The following is a 21950-nucleotide window of genomic DNA, read 5'->3' as shown; positions in this document are numbered from 1 at the left end:
AGATATTTGATTGACTTTTTACATTTAGATTTAGATCCCACGAAAGAATCCACATATACTGTAGCTGAAATCATGAATTATGTGTAATGGATACAAATTTCCCCCCACAAAATATAAAGGTTCACAATATAATGATAATCACAGCCTTCATCAGAAAAACTAAATAAAATATCAAAGTTGTTTATTCTGTTAGTAAAAGTAGGTTGTTTCTTTTTTTGACTCAGTCAATGAGAGTGTCTCCTATTTGGTCTACAATCTTTCTTTGTTTTTATTTAGCCACACAGCATAATATTTAAGGTCTTATTACTGCTACTGATAGACTTGCAGACAAGTCTTTAAAATAATTAAAAACATTTTTGTTTAGCAAGCGCTCCTGATTTTTGCATGTGTGTCTGATGCCAGTAATGAATAGTCATGAAGGTTGTTTATGCTGTATGTATGCATTTACTATGTAACTATCCTGCTAGCTGGCTATTCACCAGATTCCAGGGATGTTGATTCATTAAATATGGTCCTGAATGCTCCCCTGATATGACTTTTCTTCCAATCTTTGCTGTCCATTATGATGATAAAAACTACAAGATCAAATTTGGACGCAGGCAAATGTATGACAAGTGCCACACCTAATTTATTAATATTCTACTTTTAGATAGTTTTGTACGTTGTTCTGACAAGGACAGACAAATGTTTCAATGGACTGGGTGTCAAGTGTCTGGGTGGAGCTAGAATCTTTGATTTCACTGTCGTGTCGTCTCTGGCAAATCTATTGAAAACGTCATCCTATAAAACTACACTTCCCAGCAGTCACCTGAAACTGCTTAACTGCTCTGGATGAATTTTTATCACAATGGATTTGAATCAGATTTTCATAGCTTGTGTTTCCTATCTCAATGAATGCATCTAAAACAAAAAATAATACGTTAATGAATATAATATTTATTTTTCCCGACAACCTTTGCCCATATGACGCAGCGGAAGTCAGGCCGTCTTCCTTTCCTCCATTAGGTGAGTACGTGGTGGGAGCGCGGTGTCCGCGGCTCTCTTAAAAATACTCTATTTTAAAGTCTTTTCCCCAAATCCTACCCCCAATTTAATTCAGTAACACACTTTAATTTTGTTACTTTACAGATCGCAACCATGGGCCGCCGTCCAGCCCGCTGGTAAGTTTTCCACCACATTGTTTCAAACTGGGCCACATTTTTACAAGTCGGAGGAAAATGGCAGCGCCTGTAACGTTACGTCCGCACCATGTGCAGTGTGTTCACTGTGCTGGCATGCCGGGAGGGTTTCTGACACAGCCTGTTTCTTATTGTAACACTAATACATGGTCGTCCTGCTGTAACATTTCGTCCCTCCGGTTATCGACTGTCTTTATCTGGCATGACATGCTGTCATTTCACTTGAAGCGATCCGCTTGCTCGTTGAAAGTGGCTCAAGCTAACGTTAGCTAGCGAGGAGCTAACCCTGCTAGCTCAGTGGTTCCCAAACTTCATCATGTCATGGATCCCCATATAGATGCAAATTAGACCACAAACCCCCATTAATTCGTTTTTCCACCTTGTTAGTGATTTCAGTCTGATTTCTGTCTAACCTGTAGGTGTTAGAACCACAGTCTGTACAGGGAAGCCTATGAACAGTCCTCTTTATATATCATCTCAGTGTGCTGGTGTATTTACCTCATTTATGCCTTCAACACCCCTGCTGGTCGCTGGACCCCACGTTGGGAATCACTGGTGTAGCTAGCTAATTCATAAAATTCTTTATGCTGTCAATATAGTATACGTACTTAAGGTAAATACGGTGCTTTAGTCCCACTGGGCTGCATACTGGACAACACTGCTAACTTCAAAGGTGTCTACTTGTCCCATAGGCAGCCTGAAAATGGATTGACATACCATAACATGACAACTTCAGAGTATTTCAACAGCTGTAATAGTGGTTCTAAGGCCTGGCAGAGTTGAGCATTATATTTGACACATCTGTTTTCTCCCACAGCTACAGATACTGCAAGAACAAGCCCTACCCCAAGTCCCGTTTCTGTAGGGGTGTGCCTGGTAAGCCCGCTCTGTCCCTACTCGCCTTACTCACTGTTGATATTGTTTGAAACATATGAGTCCAGGTGTGTGTTAGTGGTACCATGTCAAGAGACAGATGTGGAAGTGAACAATATGCAATGTTTGGAGTAGTTCTAGTTTAATAAGTGGGCAAGCTAACCAGCTCTTGTGTCAGTCTGTGTTGTCACTGAAGTAAGAAGTTGGCAGTGTGTTTAATCTTTCTAGTGCCATTAACACAGGCTGCTGCCCTGTTTCGCCCATAGATTCATTAACATAAATTTCATAAATCAGTCTTTGGCATCACTTTGGCTTCAAAACAATTAGATATCACAATAGTGTGGTAGTATTTATATTGTCACTCCACTCATAAGCCCACCTTGCAGCTTATTAAGCCGACCAGTCTTGCTGCAGTGCAGTTCTGGTGTGCAATGGCTGCAGACAGTAACTCTTTGGTTGTGTATGTCCTCAGCTGGGAGGTGCTGAGTGCTTTAAGGGACCACTGAGACAAACGCCACATTTATAGTCCAATGACTGACTTAATGAGTCGGGTGTTTAATCCAACACCTCCCCCTTGTCTGCTTCTGATGGCATGAATAGATTTTGTGTCTTGCGTTATGTTTCCATTGTTACAAACGATGAAGACAATTAAGAAGCCTGGCTCCAGACTACCTGCGGAGAGGCCAATACTCACCACCCATGGTGTTATGTTTTTAAGTTCTCAGTGTGTTTTTAATCACCATGTCTTGCCCAGATGCCCCTCTGGACTTTAAAGAGATTTTTTATCAAATGATTACACACAGACTCCTGAGCTTTTACTCAGTGTTGACTGATTTCTTTTTCCTGCATGTAACCGGTGTGTATTGCTACTGTTTGCTGGGGGAAATATAATTTACGGGGTAAATTTAAAACTTTCCCATTTTATATCCTCTTCCTCTCCCTTCTCTCTGCCCTCTCCCTCCCCTTTCTCTGTTGTGCACAGATCCCAAGATCAGGATCTTCGACTTGGGCAGGAAGAAGGCCAAGGTAGATGAGTTCCCCCTGTGCGGTCACATGGTCTCTGACGAGTACGAGCAGCTGTCCTCAGAAGGTGAGGGGTCAGGGACCCACGGCCAAACATGGAGACACAAATTTTGACTGGAAAAACATGTGATTCAGGGGTACAAGAGCTTTTCGGCAAGGGAACCAAATGAGAAATTTAGGCATTTTGATCCCAGGTTACTGTCAAGATTTTTCCATTTACTTGGTACATTTATAGTTCAAGGACCAAAGGTGATACTGAGGATGGTGAAGTACTGAGGCTCTAAATGTCTCCCGATTGTATTGTCTTCCTCTCTGTAGCTCTGGAGGCTGCCCGTATCTGTGCTAACAAGTACATGGTGAAGACCTGCGGTAAGGACGGTTTCCACATCCGCGTGCGTCTGCATCCCTTCCATGTCATCCGCATCAACAAAATGTTATCCTGCGCTGGGGCTGATAGGTGAGCATCTGTGTGTACGTCGTTGCCTTAAGAGTCTGACAAGCACAATCAAACTGTACCATGTGTAGCTTGTTCAAGTCGTGCAGAAAGGGTGCAGACTGCATTTCTTTGGCCAGCTGGGAAATACTGGGACTACGGAGACAGACTGTAGGACGACTAAAATAAAGGACATGTGATTAACTGACATTTAGAACTGGTCGTGTGTGTCAGTACATATTGTGAAACAGTCGGTGGCATGCAAGAGGATTTTCTCTACCTTTATGGTACTTGGCCATTAAACTGATGTGACTGTGGTTAAAATGGTCAGGACAGGGCTTAGTGTTGGTACAAGTCCATGGCCTCACTGAACCCAGTCAAGATGATTTACATGCTTTGGAATTTTGGAATTGTATTGTAACCTTTGGCTCTCCTCCCTACCTTTTTGGTACTTAGGCTCCAGACTGGAATGCGCGGTGCTTTCGGTAAGCCCCAGGGCACCGTGGCCCGTGTGCACATTGGTCAGGTGATCATGTCTGTGCGTACCAAGGCCCAGAACAAGGAGCACGTGGTCGAGGCTCTCCGCAGAGCCAAGTTCAAGTTCCCTGGACGCCAGAAGGTAAACATGTCCACACACTCAGCCATGCACTCACTCAGACTTAATGCAATCATGTGCGGTACAGTTAAGCTTTCTTGTACCTTCACATGCATTCAATGGGTAAATGGCCACATTTAGAGATGTGAGTCATGATTCCCAGCATCCGTAGCGCAATCCTCATCGCTACACCTCTGCAGCTTATTAAGCCGACCAGTCTTGCTGCAGTGCAGTTCTGGTGTGCAATGGCTGCAGACAGTGACTCTTTGGTTGTGTATGTCCTCAGCTGGGAGGTGCTGAGTGCTTTAAGGGACCACTGAGACAAATACAAAACGCTTCAAGGGGAAGACCCCTTGACATGCTTTTATTCTGTTACTAATACAGAAATACAGAAAAGGCAGGCATGCACAGATGTTTTTTGTTACATTGTATGAGCATGACTTTTGGCCTCTTCATGTTTCTTGCTGGCTTGATTTGATTTCTGTCATTGTTTCCTTCCCTTCAGATCCACATCTCCAAGAAGTACGGCTTCACCAAGTTCAACACCTGCGACTTTGACGAGATGATGGCTGAGAAGCGTCTGATTTCCGACGGCTGCGGGGTGAAGTACATCCCCAGCAGAGGCCCTCTGACCCGCTGGAAGGCCCTGCACGCCATCTAGAGCCGCTGCTGGCTCTCCGTGACCACATGACAAATCTAATAAAAATGGGTTTGATTACAAAAGTGATTGTGGTGACTGTTGTCTTTGTGGTTTTGATTTTGCCTTTACATTATTCCTACACAAGGCATGTTCATGTAGTGGGATGGTGGAGTTAAGTAGTTAGAATGAGTTGAAAAGAGCTGACGGGTAATTTCTATGATTGTGTTAAGGTAATTTTCCATATTTCCTAAGTCATTGCACTACATTTAAAGGCTTTCATTCTAAATCGCTACATATTTTGTCAAAACCGATGGCTGCTCTTAATATAAAAAGCACAGATGGCATCATCTAAAATGTAATTGTTTAAATGGCTGAAGATGAACAATTACTTCCATGATTTTGAGTTTGACATTGAGTTATACTTAAATGTCAGCAAACACTTAATGTCCCTCATGTAAGTAATTTAATTCAAATGTAAAATTACTATGTACGGAAGTCTGGACATTCAGAAAGCATCACTGAATACGGAAAATTGACAAATGATAACAGAGGGTCAAGGTTACTTGTCCTAACTGGACAAAAAGATCTAATCTGGGTCCCGTTTCACGTACGTGGTTTAAACAATCCAGGGTAATTGGACGCGTGCCATATCGAATTATCTTATCAATTGAGCTCAAGTTTAGTCCGTTTCACGAACGTGGATTCGGATTTGATTAGTCAATCCCGCATTAAATCATCTTGGATAACTGCGCGCTCCCGCTCTGCTACAAAGGGGAGATGAATCGCACACCAAAAACTGGATCACACTCCTTATATGGACATGTTTTTTTTGTTTTTTTTCCTTATATGGACGAGGCGAGGACACCTTTGTAGGATGACGTAACATTTTTAAATTGACCAAAGCAACACCTTTTCTCAGTTCTCATAATGTAACCTGTATATTGCTTTGATTTTTTTGTGGTTTCAGTTTACCAACTTACATTTTTGTCACCGGAAGAAAAAACAATATTATCCAGAAAATCCAACACTGGCAGAGCCATGGGCAGAGCGGCTGAACTGACGGAGGAAGCCTGGCAGAGAATATAAATATATAAGAAGACTTTTATTCACTAAAAAGTGTGACTGATTTAATTCTGGTCAATTTTAAAGTGGTTGTAGCCCATACTATTTGGGCTCTTGTGCTTTCTAATAATGTCACCCAACTGAAATATTAAATAGTGGGCTATATTATTTTTTAATTACTTCCCAGGGCGTCTGGCAGTGGCAAGAAAAGGAACTATATCACGTGAAAATCAAATATAAAAATATATTTCAAACAGGTAGCCTCTTTATTGTAATTCTACACTTTCAACCAGGTAATGTGCAAGTAGCCTATGTGGACATTATTCTTTGCATCAGAGTTGTTACTATTGCTCTCAGTATTGTCTGGACGTTATGAGACACTATACATTTATGCTGCGGATATAAATTTATTAATTAATTGCTATCTATTAATTGCTGCTGGTAAATAATTCACTCACGACTAAATCGACAGCTTTCATAAAGATAAGTATTTGCGTGCGCTAAACGGTCAATCTGTACAAACACGTTTCCTTCGAAATGCTCCAGGATCGCTCCTTCATCATCAACAACCGCTCTTACGCTGCATTCATTTCTGCTGTTGGGCCTGTGTGATTTCTGGCCTATATGTGTTCATACTATCCAGCTAACTTAAGCTTAAACCTGGGTTTTTGCAGGTTTGGGCTTAAGGCTCTGTTGCCCTGGTAACAAGTCTGGCTAAATTGTTATCTCGCTTCGTGAAACGGAAAATCCTGGGTTTATGCCAAATTGTCAACAAACTTATCCGGTTAACTGAGTTAGCCACGTACGTGAAACGGGACCCGGATCTATGAAGAATGAACAGATTCTATGCATGTCAGATAAGGGATTGTCCTCAGACTTTGGGGTTGTCACAACTCATCAGTTCACAAGTCCTACTGCAGGATAGTACAGCAAGAGAGCATCAAGCATAAATCTGTATATCTCCTTGAGGCCCAGCAAAAAAAGTTAAAGGATTTCAAATTTCTAAACAGTGAAAACGTCTTGCAAACATTTTTTGCAAATCAATATTTTTATCATTGTATGTGTACTTACATCAAGATGAGGAAGATACGGAAAACAAACACATCAATCAAATGGCAGGCCCTCATCTACATTTCAGACACAATCTTCAGTTATGCAACGCATTGCATCATCAAAGCATGCCTGTCACTTTTTGCCCATAATGGATGCTGGACAGGTTCAGCTTGCTGTCTGTCCTCATCCTCTCAGCTCTCTAGCTCTTCTTCTTTAAGGGTTAGTGAATCCAGAAGTACATTTATAGTCTCTTAATTAGTGTAAAAATAGTTTGAACTATTGTGAAGATATTACCATACAAGAAAAATATAAGAACATTAAACTTGCAAACAGCTAAATTAAATAATTATCAACTTATCTTCTTTCCATAAAATATCTGTGTTGAAATGTGTGCTGTTTTCTAAAGTCAGGTGGACAAAAATCTGGTTCTCAGGAGGAAATATCAATCAATCGAGCTTCAGCATGCATGCATTTTGACATTAAGTTTAATAATGTACTACCTAGAACCCCCACAACAAATGCTCTACCCACATATGTTGGAGTTATACCGTGGTATGCTTAAATAAGTAGCTACAGGGTGTTCACTCCACCTGGTCACAGCCTGTACACTTGGATAATCAGGATGAGGCATGAGTTGAGAATTTTGTCATCAACAGTACGATGCTTGAACCCCGACCTTGAACGCAGCTCATCAGTCACATTGACAGTGCATTGACAGTGCATTGACAGTGCATTGACAGTGCATTGACAGTGCATTGACAGTGCATTGACAGTGCATTGACAGTGCATTGACAGTGCTGCTGTCTTTGGTGTCTACTGTCAAACATTCCACAGAAGCCTTTTCAACACCAGATTCCCTGAGTCTAACCCTAACCCACATGTACACTATGTATGCTCTTTCGACCTGATTACACAATCAGGCTTATCACAGTGCTGGATCTGAAGGCTTATCACAGTGCTGGATCTGAAGGCTTATCACAGTGCTGGATCTGAAGGCTTATCACAGTGCTGGATCTGAAGGCTTATAACAATGCGGAATCTGAAAGCTTATCACAGTGCTGGATCTGAAGAATGTGGCGCATGTGTCTTGGGAAACAAATTACTGCTGGCCTTTTGTTCAGATGGTGTGATGTTCCATTGTACATCAGGTCAACTGGCAACGATGAAATTTGGGTCAAATTATTGTAACTTTTAGTCATATGATGACATCTGTCTGAAAGAACAATCACTTAGGGTCCCCAATAGACCTACAAACCCTCACTCTGGGTCCCAACTGTCAAAAATCCATTCACTAAACATCCAGTTGCTATAGGCTAGTTGGAAATATAAATGCCTAAACCATGGTCACCATTTCTAGTGATCAAAGTAATTTGAGTGACCAGAAGATGTCAGCCATAGTATAGTTCAATCAGGTACTAACATACAGTATCAAGTTTGGTGTAGTTGGGATGATACTGAGATATTGATACCAATAATCGTTTTAACTTCTTTCAAGAAATCAGGATAGCAGTAATTGTCAAACTTTCCCTGAATCCCTTATGATCAATTTAACACCATCAAAGGCCTATTTCAGATCACTTCAGATTTGTAATAGAGATGTTGAGCACTTAGCAGACATTGCAAATCACATCTTAGTGAAACTTTAAAATTTTGACACAATCGAACTGGGAACCCTCAGATACACAAAACAAGTAAGGGGAGGAGAGAAAAGGTAGAAAAAATGTTAATGACGCGTAATGACGAGTATGATGTAACAGGTCTGACAGATGTGAATGGGTGCTGATAGCTCTGCAGCTCAGACAGACTCTTCCACTGCTATACTCAGTCATCACTATGTACCTAAGAAATGTGTGGTGGAGCATTGAGCCGGTGGTTGTTTGCACGCAGCTGGGCAATTCTCTCTTCATGACGGCGCTGCAGATAATAGTGAAGGACCGATGCACCAATGCCTCCAACGCCACCAACTCCACCAACTCCAGTGCCATTAACTCCACATCCATGGAGGACAGCTTGCAGAATGCCATGTCCAGCTTCTACATGATTTACAGGCCACTGATCCAACTGGTGCCCATTCTCCCAGGCCTGTTTCTGGCCTGGCTGGGAGACCGGGGCTGGAGGAAGGCCCCCATCGTGGCCCCACTGGTGGGCTTCATGCTGTCCAGACTTCTGCTGCTGTTGATGTTGCTGCTGGACTGGCCTCTGGAGATCTTGTGGCCCGAGGCGATTCTGCTGGGACTGTCCGGTGGCTTTGGCGTGTACTGGGGCGGCACCATGGCGCTGGTGTCTCTGGGCTCTACGGAACAAGACCGGTCCAAATTCATGATGAGAGCAGAGCTGGTAAATGGGCTGGCAGGCCTGGTGGGCTGTGCGGTGTCCGGACACTTGTTCAGCCTCAGCACTGGCAGCTTGAGACCAGGGGTCGTGACAATGGTGGTGTGTTTACTGCTCTACGCATTCTGCCTGCTCTACACTATTTTCTTCCTGCAGGTGAGTATGCGTGTGTGTGTGTGTGGTGTGGGTGTTTATTTGTTTGTTTTATTGATTGAACCTTTTAGTCCAGGCAACATATGCCAGCAATAGGCCAAATCATTCAAAAAATTTAATAAAAGCACCAAAATTATGTATTTATGTACAGTTCGATGTCTTGAACATTTTCAGTATTGGAGCCATCATTAGACATCTTACAGCCACCAACAAATTAGCTCTCAAGTATAAGAAAGTTGTCTAACTGCGGTAGATTTACATTTTAAGTAATCCTTTCTTACCCAGTTTAATAATAAGACAGACACTTTTTAAATCTTGTCGTGGTCAGTTTAGGCTGTTTCCATATGGAGGAATACCCATTTGCTGGCAATGGAGGAAAGAAAAATGGCTGTGAGTTTTCCGATGGCTCCAATTCTGAAAATGTTCAGGGCATCAAACTGTACAGGTATAAGTTCTTTTGCACAAATTATATAAATTCATGTACGTTTTGCTTGGATTATTAATTTAATCAGGCAGGTCAATTAAGGAGTCTTACACTGACAGTCATTAGTATTTACAGTGGATATTAATACACTTTTTGATGATGCAGCTTTTTGTTACAATTCTAATAAATCTATATTCAATAACATCAGGCCATAACAACATTTTCATCGTGGATAAACAAGGACTGTATAAACAAAAACGGTTCTGCTGGAACTGATATGGTTGTAAAAGCTCACACTAAGGGTGTTTTCACACCTAATAGTCTGCTTCCTTGGTTCAGACCATGGTTCAGACCTAATGTGAGAATAATACACTGTTTTGTTTCTCAATTGGTCCGGTTCGCTTTCACAAAGGCAAAAACCAGGTCTAGTGCTTGTAAACAAAGCCATGTGGTTGGAAATGTTCGTTGGTGAGTAAAAATACAACAAAATCCTCACAATTTCTGCCAGCATTATATCTTACGTAATGGAGCACCGTCAGGTTATGTTCATGTTGGTCTTGATTCGGAGTAGATATCGGAGGACCGCGTGGTATTAAATCATTTAAGAATTTGGATATTACGTCATTTAATAATACAGGCATTTCGAAGAAGACACTCTGCAATCAGATCTTATCACAGAAGAAGGCCGGCTGTGATGAGATGAAGTTGATCCAAGCATTACATTACATGACATTACATCATTTAGAAGACTTACAATAAGTGCATTTTGTCAGCAGTAACCAACTGAATATCACAGTCTTCATCAGCTAAGACTTTAATAGGAATAAGTAGCATTTGTAGAATCAGAGTTTTTATTTTATTTTATTTTATTTTATTAAAAGTAGAAAGGGAAGAAGATTGTTACATGATAGGTTAATTCAAGCTGGGTCCAGGTGTAACCCAAAGAGATGTCTCTTCAGTCACCGGCGAAAGATGGGTAATGATTCAGCCATTCTGTTGGGTGTCATCAGCCATGAGAGTCTCCGTGACAGCAAGGAATGCAGTCTCGGCAGAGTGAGAAGCCTTGAAACCGGACTGAAGTGGGCCCAGGAGGTAATTCTGGGGGAGATTTGATTGGAAACTGCTCGCTCAAGGGTTTTGGATAGAAAGGAGAGAAGAGATACAGGTCTGTAGTTATGGAGAGCAGCAGGGTCGAGGGAAGGTTTCTTAAGTAGAGGCTTGACTCTGGCAGTCTTTAGAGCAACAGGAACAAAGCCTGAGGACAGGGAGGAATTGATAAGGGTAGTGAGGAAGGGAATGATGTCGGTACAGATGGTTTGGAGAAGAGCGGAAGGGATAGGATCGAGGAGGCAGGTGTTGGACCTGACAAGTGTGAGGACATCTTCTGGAGAGAGAGGAGAGAAGGATGCAAGCACAGAGACAGGGAACGGAGAGGTAGTTTTGGAGTAAGGAATAGTAATTAGTGTCTGGATGATGGAAGGAACAGGAGAAACAGCAAAAGAAGGAGAGAAGGACATTTATCTCATCAAGGAAGTCACCAAGCTGACCAGGGGGGCGATAGATCACCACAATGTTGAGCTTGACAGGAAAAGATACAGAAACTGCATGGAATTCAAATGAGGATATAGAGAGGTGTGAAAGAGGAATGACAGTGTAAGTCCACCTAAGTGAAATGAGGAGTCCAGTGCCTCCCCCACGGCCAGAGGCTCTGGGGGTGTGAGAAAAAGAATAAGTAGCAGAGATACAAGCAAACGCTAGTTTCACCAGTCACCAAAACAGGATGCGAAGATGTTGCTTTTAACCAATAAATAAAATGCAGCATAAACGGTATGCTTCCTGCGTTTAATTCAAATGGTGTTCTCACCAGAAATTAACTACTCCATAGTCCACTTGTTTGCAGCCCGAGACCAGCTCTTTGAGGCGGACCAGAGAGCGGTTGTTTGGTCCACACCAGGGTTCGATTAGAGTGTTCTCACCACCCAAAATGATGCGAACCAAGGGGGTAAATGCTCCAGAGTTCGATTCAAATGGACTAAACAAGGCTGGTGTGAAAGCACCCTAATATTCTACTGTGTGGTCTGGTTTCACAGTCAGTGATTAAGCCTTGCCCTTGACTAAACCTTTTTAATCTACAGCAAAGAGAATAATTGACAGTTATTCCACAGTCAGGATGCTGTTTGGCTCCAATCAGTGAGTACTTGTCATATGTAGGATAGGCACAGGGGTAGAGGTCAGGTGATAATGGTGTTCCCATATAGGTCAAACAGATCGCACCCAATGACCACAAGCACCAGAGAGAGGCCAAAACCACCGCACCATCTGGCCAATGTGGGAGAATACTGAACATTGTGCTGCTGTTGGCTGGGGGAATCCTGTACAATGCTGCAGTTTGTGCATCCAAAAACATCCTGGTTGTATTTGAACTGAAGGAGCCGCTCCACTGGAATGCTGAAGAGGTGAGATTAGAGTCAAAGATGTTTTTAAAACAAATGATTTTATCTTCCTGTGTGGTATGTTTAAGACAAACCAGAGCAGGGAATTATCTATGGAGTTACTTTTGTATCTTTACTTTGCAAGTGACCTGTCATTCACCTGTCTCGGCGCCAACTCTCTACACTCCACCCACAGCAAAACAGGGCCAAAAAGATTTGGATTCATGAAAAGTAGGGCTGTTGCGGTGGAGGAATTTCCCCTGCGGTGATTTAGGGTGGCTCAACAGCGCGGTATGCGGTGTATGCGATAAGAAGTCGCCGGATGACGTCACATGCTAATTTGCATATCAATATATAATTTACAGTCTCCGCTCGCAGCGGAGGGAGGGGGGCTACGCTGTGTGTGGGAAGCGCTGTGATCATCAGACCTCTCTGGATGACAAGTAAGTAGAGCAAACCGGCATCAGCCGAACCAATTTATTGGCAAATGCTTTGGGATTCAACACTTTAACATTGTTCCCCATGGTCAGAAAAAGTCGCCAGATTTGTCGCTAGTCGCTTTTCAGAAATAAAGTCGCCAGGGGGTTCTTAAAAGTTGCTAAATCTAGTGACAAAGTCGCCAAGTTGGACTACGGTTACATGAGACATTTTTTTAAATTCTGAATGAAATCATTCCGAAGGAACATTGCTATGCAAGTGTTTACATGAGCGCTAAATATAACGATCGCAAGATGTTAAGATGTGCGTTTACATGCTCCACAGTATGTAATCAGAATAAAAGTTTCTGACATGCGCAAAACACTGAATCCAGCACTCTAACATGGGCTTACATTTTTAAAAGATGGACCTGCGTCGGTTATTTCTTTACTGCTGTTCTTTCTGATGAAGCAACAGTTTTATCAACATACGACTCGTGTCAGAAAAAGACGTTTTGTTTTGCCCCCGCAATGATTGGGTGCATTTGTAATTTTCACCGCTGTAAACCGAAACTGGCCCGGAGAGGCGGAGTCAGGACTTGATATAAAAACGGGCTGCACCGCCTACATCAAGCCCGAGCGCCCTGGGGTTAATAACAAGCACATCCATTCAAATCCTCCTGGAAAAAAAGGGTTACGTAATTGATGTGACTTACGTTAAATGCGCGAGCATGTGCAGAAAGAGGCGAGATAAAGAAAGTGATCGGAATGAGTGTTTACATGATGAAATTTTATCCATCGACCGGATTATGAAAGGGTTAAACCACCCCTCTCAAACGGAATGAAATTTCATTTGGATCGGCCAGTTTATTCTGATTGAGGCGTTTATATGAGGCATTTTTATTTTGATTGGGCTACTATTCTGATTAAAAGGCTCCATGTAAACGCTGTTGGTGGGAAACAATACACTCTTATTGTTTCCATTATGAATTTATTTAATATTCAGTACACACGCATTGAAGTGTAAAACAAGAAGTGCCTAGTCTAGCGGTTGTGGCGGTTGCTTGCCATCCACCGCGGTTGGCTTGTCTATAGCGCGGTATTGCAATATTGCAGTTATTGCGACAGCCCTAATGAAAAGGAAGATTTGAATGAATAAAAGAGATTTGAATGGATGAAAAAAGATTTGAATTAATGAAAAAAGGACAATGTAAGTGAAAGGAGAAGAATCGAAAAACTGGAAACTTTTTTTCACTTTTAAAACTTTTTCCACTTTCAAAACTTTTTTCACTTTCAAAACTTTTTTCACTTTCAAAATACAAATACTAATATAAGTAACTCCATATATAAGCATCCTTTCTTCAAGGAAAAATGAAGGTGTCACCTCAGTGAAAACCTGAAATTGGGGACACAACAATACAATAATGTGAATTTTCAAAAATGTGGTCAATTGACGACTGTTCACTGTCACTGAGACGCTAACCTTCTCTGCACAACAGGGAAGTAAATCACTGAATGGGTGACACCTTTCATTGGTTAGAAGAGATGGTGATAACAGTGAACTAAGAAAATGTGAATATGCTTGGTATTCAACTTAATAACACATTTGCATAATGGCATACACTGGATTGGATGTGATGGCCTGTGAAACATGATTTGTGCTCGGTTATAATTCCCGCCCATGTGCTCTTTCCAAGGTGGGTTATGGAAATGCCTCCGGCTTCGTCATTATCATCTCCAGCTTCCTGGGTGCCATGGTCATGTCACGATGGGTCAGTGATCACACTCTGATCACCATCGGCATGCTGTCGTTCTCAACCGGCATATTCCTCATGGCTTTCGTCACAACTACATACATGTTCTACATAGGTAAGTCTAAGGAATGAGAGTGTGTTTCTACTGCACGTGCCCTTAAAGGAATAGTTCACCCAAAAATGAAAATTCAGTCATTATCTACTCACACCCATGCCAGTAGAAAATCGGGTAAAGTTTCTTAGTCCATAAAACAGTCCCAGAGATCCCTGGAAGAAGTACAATGCAGCTTTCTCCAAAACAACTGCAGTTGCCGGAGACCTGTCTTCAGACCATGCTTCAGACTTCAAAAAATAACAGAAAATAACCACCAAATGGCTCCATGCAGCTCTCCCAAGTCTCTTGAATCCAGCAGATCCCAAATTGACTTGAAAAGACTGACATTTACACCATTATTTAGCTGAAATCGCCACTCTAGCTGTCATTTCAAAATACGTCACGTTTGCGCGCACCCCGGCCTCGATAGGTAAGACCAGAGCCATTGAGAGAAAGAGTTGCGTCACCTCCATTCACTTCATCAGGCCAATTATTTTACAGCAATGGCGGATCATGGAGACCCTCAATAGTTCCAAACAGCCGGAGCTAGCAACTGCATCGCCACAGGGAAGCAGTGTTTCAACTGCTGCTTTTAGTGGTAATAACTTCAAAATCAGTTTTACTTTTGCTACTTATCTTTTTATCACATGTGAATCGAGTTAGCAATATGTTTTAGAGCATTTCAGTTTAATTCCACTTAATCAAATTTATATATTTAATCTGACTATGTTATCTTAAACAGATTAATAGAGCAAAACAATAACGTTAAACTACTAATGTTAGCAATCAATTTGGTTTTAGGTTAAGTTACGTTCTCTTAAATTCTCTGTAATTTCATGCGTTTTAAATTGGAGACAAAAGCCTGTAAACGTGTTTATGGGCCGGAAAATGTATTTATTAGTTAACTAAGCTAACCATATTATGTAGGCCTATTTAGGCTATATTATTGTTTACGATGGTTGATTTCTGATTGGTAAGATAAATTACTATAACGTTGGCTGTTTATGCCAGTATATGTGAAGATGTAATGGTAACGTTTTGTCCTTCTTATGTTAATAGGGTAGAACATTCTGTCACTTTTTGTTTCCCAAATAAAAGTCTTTTTACATATATTTTGTCTGCTACTGTTCTGAAAATGTGTCTGTTAAAGAAGGTAGGACAAGGCATAGCTAATAACATCGATGGAGATCGATGGATTTGTATCCATAGCCCATTATCTGACACAAGTAGGCTAATTAAAAACTTGGTTTACTAATATCAATAGAGATCAATATGATTGCATCCCTAGTAACGTAGCCTACACCAAAACCCATTGCCTGACTCACCACTACATTGCTAAGCTTAATGGATAGGCTATACATATTGATATTTTGGTAGTATTAATATTGATTCTGGATCTGGTGGATGGGTCAGATTAATAAAGCATGCTTAATTGCATTTATAATCTAACCAGACTTGTAAATTACTTATTCTAGTCCTATTCACTCTTTGTCTAAGACTCTTACCATAGACTTAGTAACACCTGAGTAAGAGAGTATATTTTTTATGTAGGCATACTCATGCTCTATGTTCATTGATGCACCTCAATAGTTAAATATGAGTACCTTCTTCTAGGTCTAGGGCCTGTACTTTAGAAACGTGAAATGAGGATGATTTTGTTGGTGTCAGTGGAATGCTTTTACTTTAGGTCATAAACTGAATAGACCGCTCGCAAGTAACTTTCAATGACAACTGAACATCTTTCAGTGCCCCTTACTGCTGTCAGTTGTTGGTGGATTCACAGCACTTGAAGAGACTATCTTGATGGATTGATATTCAATTCATACCTTCTGGTGACGTTATCTTAAAGTGCAAAAAAGTAAATAATAATAATAATAAAATTAGGCTACATTAGGATGTAACACAGTGAACAGCTAGCAGCCAAAGCAACACATCATTGACTAGTAAAGGTGCCAAGCCTTAATCACTCTAATCTTCTATTTTGAGATAATTTTTAATCATAATATTAAATAGTAAATATTACAGACATCTAACCTGTCAGTTTACAATACTCTAAATCAGCTGTCATATTGTTTATTATACCCAAAGTCGCGGTTGTTAATACTGTTCCCATAGAAAACTATGGATTCAAATCGATTCAAATGGAACGCTTGGAACTATCGGAGCTACATGAACCACGTGACCGTCATGTGACCGTGTAGCGTTTTTGACCCTCCGTTGACGCAACTCTCTCAATGGCTCTGGGTAACACCAAGGAGGTTCTATATTAACAGGATGGGATATTAACATATTAACAGGACCAGAACCTCCTTGGACCTGATAGGTAAGACTAGCTCGAATTAGCAGAAACAAGACTTCCGGTTTGGCCGTTTAGCCTTCAAAATAAAAGCGAGATTTTAAAATAGGTAGAAATACTGTTTTAAACCAATTACTTTGTATTTAATCGTCAAATTCAATAAGTCAACACCCATATTAATGTTCAGGTATATCCCAGAAATTCCCCAATCCTCGAAGGCCCCAAATGTAATGTAATATGTCAAATGCCAAATGTAATAAAAAGCCATTCAATAATCACACAATAAGACTCCAGGGTTAATCTTCCCAATTATATTGGTTGTATGTCCCAACTATTTTTATTTCGCCAAATAATAAAATGTTTCCTTCTGGGCTAATCTTCATAATAATAAAGCTTGCATGCCGTAACTATTTTTATATCACAAATTAATCAAGTTAACCAGTTAATTATATCCCCGAAAGTTATTTTATTAATAATAATCACAGAAGTTCAAACTTCATACAAATATCCATAATTGCCTGAACAATTCTCTTGACAAATTTCAATACAATATAATGCACCATTAGTGAGATATGGGTCCAAATAGCATGGGCATGAATTTAATCAGTTAATTAATAATAGTTATAATAATCATAAACACATCAAAATCAATAGAGTTCTTCCTCTAGGGGTCATCAATGTCCATACCAAATCAGAAAAGATTCTTATAAAAACTGTTTTTAAGTTATCGCGTTCACATGGAGAATCGGCGGCGAACGCGGTGAATCAATAATATCTCCAAAAGTTATTTCAGGGATATAATTCTATACTAAGTAAATATAAATATACAACCAACTAGTTTGTGAATATTGGGATGTGTCTATGATCGCGGCCATGCCCCTTACTCAAAACAACATGTCTTGGTTGCATTGCATTCTGGTCTATTGAGGCTACTGTCGGTGAGCCATAGAGAGCCTAAGTCCCTCCCCTTCCGGTGGACCACCATGGGACCTTATTTCGGAAAAAATATGTACGGTAGTCAACGAGGAGAGACAAATAATTGTTTGATCCCGTTTGAATTGTGCCATGAATTACACATATTATGTTTTGTCAATTTAAAAGATAATTTTGCAAGTCAAGAAAGTCGCAGTTTGTCGTAAAACTGTTGAAGTTATAGACGGTATGTGAAAATACGTAATTAGAAAGACTACATACCCAAAAATCGCGTAAGTGACGTCATAACTTTCTCTCTCCACAAGCTACCCAGAGCCGCTGAAGCTAAGTCCCTCTCAGATAGCAGTAGTATTATACACAACCTGGAAGGTAGACAGTAAGAACGGATTTAAACTGGTTTAGGATAGTTTTAGTACAGTGGGGGCTAACGTTAATGCAATGCCTGTGTGTTTCGTATGTTTCGTTCCATGTTGGTGTTGGTGACGTTTATAGTGCGAGACGAGAGATGTAGTTCACTGAGTGGTTTCACACAAAACTAAACGTTACTTTACTGTTTTACGACAAACTGCAACTTTCTTGACTTGCAAAATTATCGTTTAAATTGACAAAACATCATATGTGTAATTCATGGCACAATTCAAACGGGATCAAACAATTATTTGTCTCTCGCCGTTGACTACCGTACATATTTTTTCCGAAATAAGGTCCCATGGGGGGCAGCGGAAGGGGAGGGACTTAGGCTCTCTATTGGTCTCTGCAGGGGCGTCACCAAGGTTTGAATACATTTGGGGCTGAGCCCAAGTGATGTGGGGCTGAACCTGGTCAGGGACATTGCATGTATTATACACATTACAGAACAAATTGGGTAGCATTTGGGGCACTCTACTGTGTTACAAGCCAAGTTACATCGCTATATGGTTGTTAACTTGAATCTAAAATTGATAAAATTAAAGATCTTATATCTTATATATGCCTCTGTATTATAATGGAATGGAATTGTTTTACATAATTATTATAATTTGATGGAAGATTACCAGCACACTGAGCACTAACAGCTGAAAACAAAATAAACAGAAAAAGGCTTTAATGAAGCCATGGGTGCAGTGTCTGCCCTGGATCTGGGGTTTGGTTGGTGTGGCTGCTCTCTGCTGTCTCTCTGACCCTGAGTACATGAATTCCTATTATACAGTACATTCCTATGATATTGATAGAATGGACAACATTACCTTTAAAAAATATAATTCACTTGTTTCATATTTTACTAGCATTTTCCCATTTGAAGGTGATCATACCTGAGTATCACTATTTTCTGCTTCTTCTCCATGGATGTATTGCTCTTCTCTCAAAACTGTCTCAACTTCCTCCTGCTAGAGTAAACATGACATGACAAAAAGCTCTCAAAATATCATGCATTATATTAATTATATGTGCTGGATGAATTGATTCTGATTGGCTGGAGGGGTGTTGATTAATTTCAGATAACCACATGACTCTGACATAGTAATCCTTATCACTGGTCTAAATTAATGCACCATGTTGAGACTTGTTTACGAACTGAATATTATTGTGTATAAGGGTACCAGTTATGAGATGGGCATCACTTTTATGGCATCAACAACAGCTTTAGCAAAACCAGGAATACACTTATTTTAGCTTAATTAACTTTGTACATTATCTAGTCGCCTGAACTCTGCTGGCCTGTCTCCCCTAATCTGAGACTGATCCTCCTGCCTCCATCTGGCTCTGTTAAATAGAGCAGTGCAAGTATTCAGACGTTACTGATGGCAGTTTATAGGAGACTTTTTAAATTGCTATATTCAGATTAACTCAAAGATAATATATGATACACCACTGCAACATATTTATCTAACGTTAGGCACGTAGTCAATCAAGTAACAAATAGATAGCTAAATATTCCTCCACTCTGGTAGCAAACTTTACACTACAGTAATTTCAGTTACAAAGATGGATCATGTGAAAATGACAATGCCATGTCTCTGTCTAAAAGTTAAATTCACTTAAACACATTGTTTTATCATTCACATTGGGTTGAAAACAAGACAGAATGTCTTGTTTTTAACCCAAACCAGTTGTTTAAGTGACCAAAACAGGTGCAAACACCGGTATTGCTCTGCATTTACTTTTTTAGAACCGGAACGCGCGTTCCGTCGTCAAATTCACTCCGGGAACACCTGGATACACTTAATATAAAACCCCCTTACTTAACTGTCAAACGATTCGGGGCTAGTCAAAAAACATTTCTGGCTAAAGCCCCGGTAGCCCGATGCTGGTGACGCCACTGGGTCTCTGCCTCTTCTACATGGATTTCTCCCTGTATGATTGTTGGACCTCGGTGCAAATGGTGAGTCTAGAAAGTCCACTTTGATTCTGAGGGACTGACACCAAAACCTGACGTTTACCATTGATGTTTTAGCTGATCATTTTCTGCTATCAAACTTCACTGTAGCTGCACTGGAAATATGTTACAGTGGCGTCATGTCATCTACGTTTGGTCACTTATCCATGGGAATAAGAAAATCCAATAGCTGTTTTTTTGTTTTTTCTTGTGTTAAGTGCTTCCGGGTGGATTTTATCTTTAACACTAGCGTGTGGGACTAGCGGTGATTCATCACTGGAGCTATTTGTATTTTGCTTTATTGTATGTTATTTAAATTTTTTGTTGCACTGTATTTTTTGTTATTTCTACCTACATAACAAAAAAAACAGTTTAGAGGTCCTTTAAAAGTTTAGAGGTACTGCACCACATGCTGTTGTTTTCTCCCCAGCCCGCACTCTGACCCTGTTTGCCCTGATCCCCATGCCAATCATCCGGTCTCTAATGTCCCAGCAAGTGCAAGGATCTTCTTATGGTGAGACCACACAAATCCTCTCTTACTCCTACAAGTGTGTGTAGTAGATCAGTGGTTCCCAAACCGAGGGATCTCCCAGGGGTCCTTGAACTGGTTCCAGAGGGATTCCCTAACAATTAGCTCAATTTCACTGTTATTTCATTCACCAGAAATAAGCACTAGGAAAGAAACATATTGTAGTTTTAGTCATACAACAGAACCACAGTTTTTTTGAGCGGAAGTTAGCTAACCTGAAATTCATCTAGTCAAATAAAAATAAAAATAAAAATAGTAACCGCTCACTCAAGACCACCTGGGTCTGGATGAATAGCAGCCACAAAAAGCCCCAGTGTGCACAAGAGAGTGTTGTCACCTGGACTATTCTCTCCTCCAGGTATGGTCCTAACTTCTCTGCAGCTGTCTATGAAAGTCTCCAGTGTGGGCTACATCCCCCTCTACACCAAGATTTACCAGCAGAGTCTCAGCTGGTTCCCTGGCTTTGTCTTTATCTTGTCCAGCATCATCACCATACTGGCAATTATACCCATAAGGTATATTTTAATCTGTCAACACCTGAATTTACATCATGGGTTCCAGATGCATTGGGAAGTCACACAAATATGCACACACACACACACACACACACACACACACACACACACACACACACACCCTAGAATCCTATCCATGACTTTAACATGACATTATTAAAGGATAGTTTGTTTGTTTGTTTGTTTGTTTGTTTTCCATTTTTTAATTCTCCTTACCCAACTGCTTTTGCAGCATACTTAGGAGTGGACTAGCTAAGAGGTGCAGCTGCCAGCGGGAGACTGACGAACAAGACCTCTTGCCCCCTCAGGAGACCTGAAGTGATGACACTGTTCATTCTGATACGCAGTGCAAAGCATCATTGTCCTGTTTTGAACAAAGAGTAAAGAGAGAAGAGTAAAGGAAGAAACTTTACCAGAATACCAGAATGAGAGTCCTTCAGATTTTGGCAGATGACCCCGCCAATTAACCTACCTTTTGTCAAATCTTTCTGCTTCAGTGTAATGGTAACCAGCTTTGTGGGGTTACTAAACAACTCAGTTAGTGTCAAAGAATCCGGATTTTTGGATAGATTTCTTTGAATCAGTTGACCTTGTGCACTGTTTTGTTTTTGTTTTGTTTTTTATTTTGTACGTGGTGCATGAACGTGAAGTGTCTTCCACTTTTTACTGCATGCTTTCTGAATGTTAATGTTGTACTTGTGTTTGGTCGAGAGACATTAGTTTTGTTTTACATTACATTTATTTGGTTCTGCTGTATAAAGACCTTTCCACAAAGTTTTGTGGTGTTTATGTGAATCTGTTTGGAAGTTATATGCCTTTTAGTGAGAAGTCATGCCTATCATCACGCCCCCTTTGGTCAG

General features: G+C 40.7%; 2 protein-coding genes and 2 non-coding genes across 4 annotated transcripts; all 4 read left to right on the top strand.

The window, feature by feature from the left end:
* The first annotated feature begins 1029 nt into the window (after window positions 1-1029).
* Window positions 1030-4829, top strand: rpl10 (ribosomal protein L10). The gene is made up of 6 exons (XM_071918706.2): window positions 1030-1160; window positions 1996-2054; window positions 3034-3141; window positions 3393-3531; window positions 3964-4126; window positions 4608-4829. The coding sequence occupies exons 1-6, from the start codon at window positions 1138-1140 to the stop codon at window positions 4761-4763; spliced, it is 648 nt and encodes a 215-aa protein (XP_071774807.1). The 5' UTR covers window positions 1030-1137; the 3' UTR covers window positions 4764-4829.
* LOC139926889 (small nucleolar RNA SNORA70) lies at window positions 2432-2564 on the top strand. Its single transcript, XR_011785326.1, has one exon. It is a non-coding gene; the product is annotated as a small nucleolar RNA SNORA70 (small nucleolar RNA).
* LOC139926890 (small nucleolar RNA SNORA70) lies at window positions 4297-4429 on the top strand. Its single transcript, XR_011785327.1, has one exon. It is a non-coding gene; the product is annotated as a small nucleolar RNA SNORA70 (small nucleolar RNA).
* Window positions 4830-8747: 3918 nt separating the features above from the next.
* On the top strand, window positions 8748-21865 carry LOC139926887 (solute carrier family 46 member 2-like). The gene is made up of 6 exons (XM_078288326.1): window positions 8748-9344; window positions 12024-12221; window positions 14311-14482; window positions 20477-20560; window positions 20934-21090; window positions 21323-21865. Exons 1-6 carry the CDS (start codon window positions 8763-8765, stop codon window positions 21405-21407), a joined length of 1278 nt encoding a protein of 425 aa, XP_078144452.1. The 5' UTR covers window positions 8748-8762; the 3' UTR covers window positions 21408-21865.
* The last annotated feature ends 85 nt before the right edge of the window (window positions 21866-21950 follow it).

This window comes from Centroberyx gerrardi, chromosome 14 (assembly GCF_048128805.1).
Source record: "Centroberyx gerrardi isolate f3 chromosome 14, fCenGer3.hap1.cur.20231027, whole genome shotgun sequence".
Taxonomy (NCBI): Eukaryota; Metazoa; Chordata; class Actinopteri; order Beryciformes; family Berycidae; genus Centroberyx; species Centroberyx gerrardi.
This window is presented reverse-complemented; position numbering and strand designations above follow the sequence as displayed.

Excerpts from the sequence above, each read along its gene's own strand:
- rpl10 (XM_071918706.2), top strand. The coding sequence starts at position 1,138 with ATGGGCCGCCGTCCAGCCCGCTG. Across the intron at positions 1,161-1,995 it reads GGCCGCCGTCCAGCCCGCTG|CTACAGATACTGCAAGAACA; the intron begins GTAAGTTTTCCA and ends TTTCTCCCACAG. Across the intron at positions 4,127-4,607 it reads AGTTCCCTGGACGCCAGAAG|ATCCACATCTCCAAGAAGTA; the intron begins GTAAACATGTCC and ends CCTTCCCTTCAG.
- LOC139926887 (XM_078288326.1), top strand. The coding sequence starts at position 8,763 with ATGACGGCGCTGCAGATAATAGTGAAGGACCGATGCACCAATGCCTCC. Across the intron at positions 9,345-12,023 it reads ACACTATTTTCTTCCTGCAG|GTCAAACAGATCGCACCCAA; the intron begins GTGAGTATGCGT and ends GTTCCCATATAG. Across the intron at positions 20,561-20,933 it reads AGTGCAAGGATCTTCTTATG|GTATGGTCCTAACTTCTCTG; the intron begins GTGAGACCACAC and ends TCTCTCCTCCAG.